This window comes from Pygoscelis adeliae, unplaced genomic scaffold (genome assembly GCF_000699105.1).
Source record: "Pygoscelis adeliae isolate BGI_AS28 unplaced genomic scaffold, ASM69910v1 Scaffold106, whole genome shotgun sequence".
NCBI classification, from domain to species: Eukaryota; Metazoa; Chordata; class Aves; order Sphenisciformes; family Spheniscidae; genus Pygoscelis; species Pygoscelis adeliae.
The window spans coordinates 4,256,915-4,261,120 of NW_008824939.1; the positions used below are offsets into that span (position 1 = coordinate 4,256,915).

The 4,206-nt window shown below is 36.8% G+C and overlaps 1 protein-coding gene across 1 annotated transcript in view; it reads left to right on the top strand.

Moving 5' to 3' along the window:
* Positions 1 to 4,206, top strand: part of MYO3B (myosin IIIB) — a 158,015-nt gene that overhangs the window by 37,517 nt on the left and 116,292 nt on the right. The window contains 1 exon segment of the mRNA XM_009325455.1: positions 426 to 502. Coding sequence (XP_009323730.1) covers positions 426 to 502 — 77 coding nt within the window.

Genomic DNA, 4,206 nt, shown 5'->3' on the forward strand with positions numbered 1-4,206 from the left:
CATAAATGTTTTATTGAACAGGAGCCTCTGCAAATACTCTAGTGAACAGGTTTCCTGCCAGTGGTGTTCAGAGAGTAAATTTCTGAAACAGAAGTTTTAAAGTCAAGTTATAATTGAAATAGTTTCTGTTTATACTCATGAAAACAGCAGAAAGAAGTCTGTGATATTTAGGTGCCAATTGAATTTTTGAGTTTGAATGAAAGTGCTTCAAACTGAGAGTCATTCACAAAAAATCTCTCAGCAATTCTGAATGAAAACAGCAAGCTGAAATTAATCAAAGAATTCAGTACAAATGCTGCACCTTCTTTGGCCATTCTGCAGCTGTACTCCCAGGCTTGGGGTTTGTTTTCCAGATACTTGAAATAAACTGACTGAAATGACAGAATGAATTTGAAGACAAGTTTTTTGGATCTGTTTTGTTGCAGGTGTTTCAGCCCAGCTCACCAGCACACGTTTGCGTAGAAACACCTCAGTGGGAACACCCTTTTGGATGGCACCTGAGGTAAGCAAATGTTCCTATCTGGATTGTCTCCGTTCATTGCAATGAGCACTTAGTTGCCACTTCCACATAGTAGGAGCAAAGGGTATCTTTTCTTCCCTCCCCTATGGCTGTGTTTCTACTTTGCTCTACAACTAGGCCCCTGCTCAGTAAAATGAATGTACTATTAGAATATACAAAATGGATTTCTAATAATCTTCATTATTTTCTTCTTTGTAATGTTTCCATAAAAGTACAGATAATCTGCAAATAACTGAGGGTCTACTTGAAAATTTCATGACTTTCCAATCAAATGCTGTATGTTTTGGTGTGCTTGTCTGTGCCTCTAAATACAGACTGGGAGGAGAATTCCCACATTCCTGTCTTGCTATAGGGCTCTGCAAAACCCTGACTCAGCTATGTGTTCTTTAACCTTAATCATTGACTGGGGACCTACACACTTAGACACATGGACTAGCATAGATTAAAAATGGAGAAAAATAATCTACAGGTGGCCTAGCCAAGTATCTTAGACCATAGTTTTACATACTACTCCCCAGACATAACCCTTTTCCTCCTATTTCATGAAGCTCTAGAAAGTTTTAACACACTGTTGAACAAACGTCCCTTATTCCTAAATTTGGGGTGAAAGTTGTTAATCTTTGCCCACCCTGCTTTAAGAAACAAAAAAATCTATACCTTATGTAAGGTATAGATTATGAAATTAAAAAATAGGGAATGAAATAAAAAAATGTTTATTTGTAAGTTGTTAAACCTTCATAACAGTAGTAGCCTCATTTCTGTTGAAGGCCATTAGACTTATTTGAATTTTGGGGAATTTGGGATGGAATTTGCATCTATTACAAATGCACACAGGTCTATTTCTGTATGTCAAACAGTTAAAAATATCGTACAAACGTTTGTTTTAAAATATTTTATACTTTTTATACATCTATTCCTGTTGCTAAGAAAGGCTGATTATAGCTGAGCAGAAAAAAGAAGCTGCTGTAACGAATCCAAAATTGATCTTGCAGTGTCACAAAGAATGGTTGATATTTTACTATCTCCATAACAACCAGTTTACGTCACAAAGGAGACAGAAAATACCTTAGAAACCACTGTGCAAGCATTATTTATGGAATCACCTTGGTTGGAGACATTCTGAAACCTTTACAAAATACTCCTCTAGACAATAATGGACATATGAAATATTTTCTTGAACTCGGATTATTAGAAGTTATTTTTACGGTACTGTTTTGCTTGAATAATTGCCATCAAAGGCAGTAATCATACCGAATTTATTTTCCCATCCTGCTTGAAAATACTCGTTCTCAAGGTAAAAAGCCAAAGAAATAAGCGGAGATTTTAATCTGAAAAATTTTGAGCTGAAAACACAACACACGTGTAACCCACGTATGTTATGTGCATAGGACATCAAAACAGGAACAGAAGTATCTTTGAATGCTTCCTGTTTTGAAAAGATTTGTCAAAATAACCAACGCAGTACCACAAGCATAGTAACTCATCACATTTGCATGCCTGTGTGAGCCACACCGATCAGGCTTCATAGATGTACCAATCTGCAAAACAGCTGTAAGATGCTCAGATATCCATTATGCTGTTGTTGAAATGGCTTTTAAATGACAAGTTGCGTAACACTCATGCTCAAGTCAGTACAGTTGCTTTCTTTGTGTTCATGAACGACATATTTCAACTGACGTGCAAGGTGCAATTTACCTTACTTCTGGGGAGATCTTTCTGGTATTTTTAAAATGCACAGCCAAATTTTTATGTGAAAGATGAAGGATTAGGACTGCAGTAAGCTGAAGAACTTTGCTTGGGTAACAGCTTATTAGGAACAGTGTTTTCTAGATGAGACTGTGGTGAGATCAGTAAAAACTAGAAAAGTACTTAACAGTTGCAAAATCTTGCTGCCTAAAGGTTTTGACATAGGATAGAATCTATGTCAAACCCAAAAATACCATAAAATAACTGGACAGGAAGGAAATGTTACTAATTAGAGAAATAGAAAGCATGAAGACTAGGTTGGGTTTTTTTTAATTGAACTTTTACTATCTGTGTGTGAAATATAGTAGCCTCAGTCAATGCATAAGGCAATCATGGGACTTCATCTTATCTAAAAGTGGATGGATTTAATCTGAAGGGGGAGTGGAGAGGGGGAGATGAAAAAGCTTGCCTTGGAGGAAGAGACTACAGGAGTGTTTCAGAGAAATGAACCTTGTGAAATGAAGCTGTCAGGGAATATTTTCCAGGGTAAACCCCAGGAAAATAAAACCTGGAGAAGAATGATGCAAGATTATTCAACCTGAGAGATAGGAATAACTGGATATAAGCAGGAGACAAATATGCTGGCAACTAGAATCACTAAATCAGCCTGGATCAGGAACTGTCTGTATAAATGAGGAAAACCATCATATTTTAAGATGCAGTTTGCAAAGGGATTCTATGGCATGGTAGCTGCAATAGCAAAAGTTCATAGGAAAATAGCAGTGACTGAGCGTGGCGTAAGGTGTTCTGTTCAGCTCAGTGTTCTGACTGGCAGCACGAAAAGCAGCAGCTTAACAGTTTTGAGTGATTCAAACATCTTAGAGGGCTCTTTTTTTCTGATGACTGTGAGGCTTGTTCAGCAGCGACAGGACAAAACAAAAAGATTTGTCCTTGAGCATTTGTTTTGAGCAGAGCATGTGATTAACAAAAATTTTGCTGAAAAATGAAAATACAAGGAAAAACTAGGCTGTGTGGAAGCAACACAGAAACTTGGCAAGGATGAGTCAGTTTGAGAGCAGCTTTAAAGTAGACTCACTGAAAGTCAATCATTGCTGTTTAACCGAATTAGTATTGTCTCACACTTAGAAACATAGACATGCAGAAGCTGGAACACTGAATACAGGCATGCCAAAAAAATATAAATAAGGCAGGAGAGTTTAAGTATGGTGGATGTTTAAAGCTGCCTGTTGCCAAACACTTAAGTTACCTAAAATCTGCTTCTATTACGCTGAAATAAATTGTGTTGAATGCTAGCAGGAGGAATCAGATTTGAAACTTTTGAACTGAACTGCCTTTACATCTCTAGTTCCAAACCTTATCATGTCTTGTTTTCAACCTCCAGTGCAGAACTGAACAAAATCTAGTCCAAATAGAATTGCGGTTTTCCTTTTTCCCAAATATAATTATATTATCATGGTCTAGCTGGAAACTTGACTCTTGAAACAAGCTCAGTTAGAATCAGTACGTGTTTTCTTTGGCCCAAATCTAGTTTTAAGAACAGATACAGAAAAAGAAAGATACTTGAAGTCGGAGAGAACTGGAGAGATGCTGAAGGTAATTTAAAACCACAGGGAGTATGCTGTTGTATTTTACTGATAACTGCTAAAAACTGACAATGGTGCATGCATACTTACATTTTAAAAGGAACATAATTAAAACATAGTTGATCCTTTGAAGAATTATGTGTTGAAATATGACACATGACAGTAGGAAAGGCTGAGACATTGGTGAAGGTATCATATGAGTTCTTTAATAATGAGTTAACCAGAGGTAAAATCTTGGCTCTGTTTTGCTATTGATTTCAGAGGGATTTCAGATGTCACGGTATTATTTAAAGCTGTGTCAACTCTGTATTTTGGATATTTGTTACGATCCTGCCAAGATGAAGTAATGATCAGTAAGACTGCCCAAGAGACAACAGATTGTTTTCTTTCCGTCTG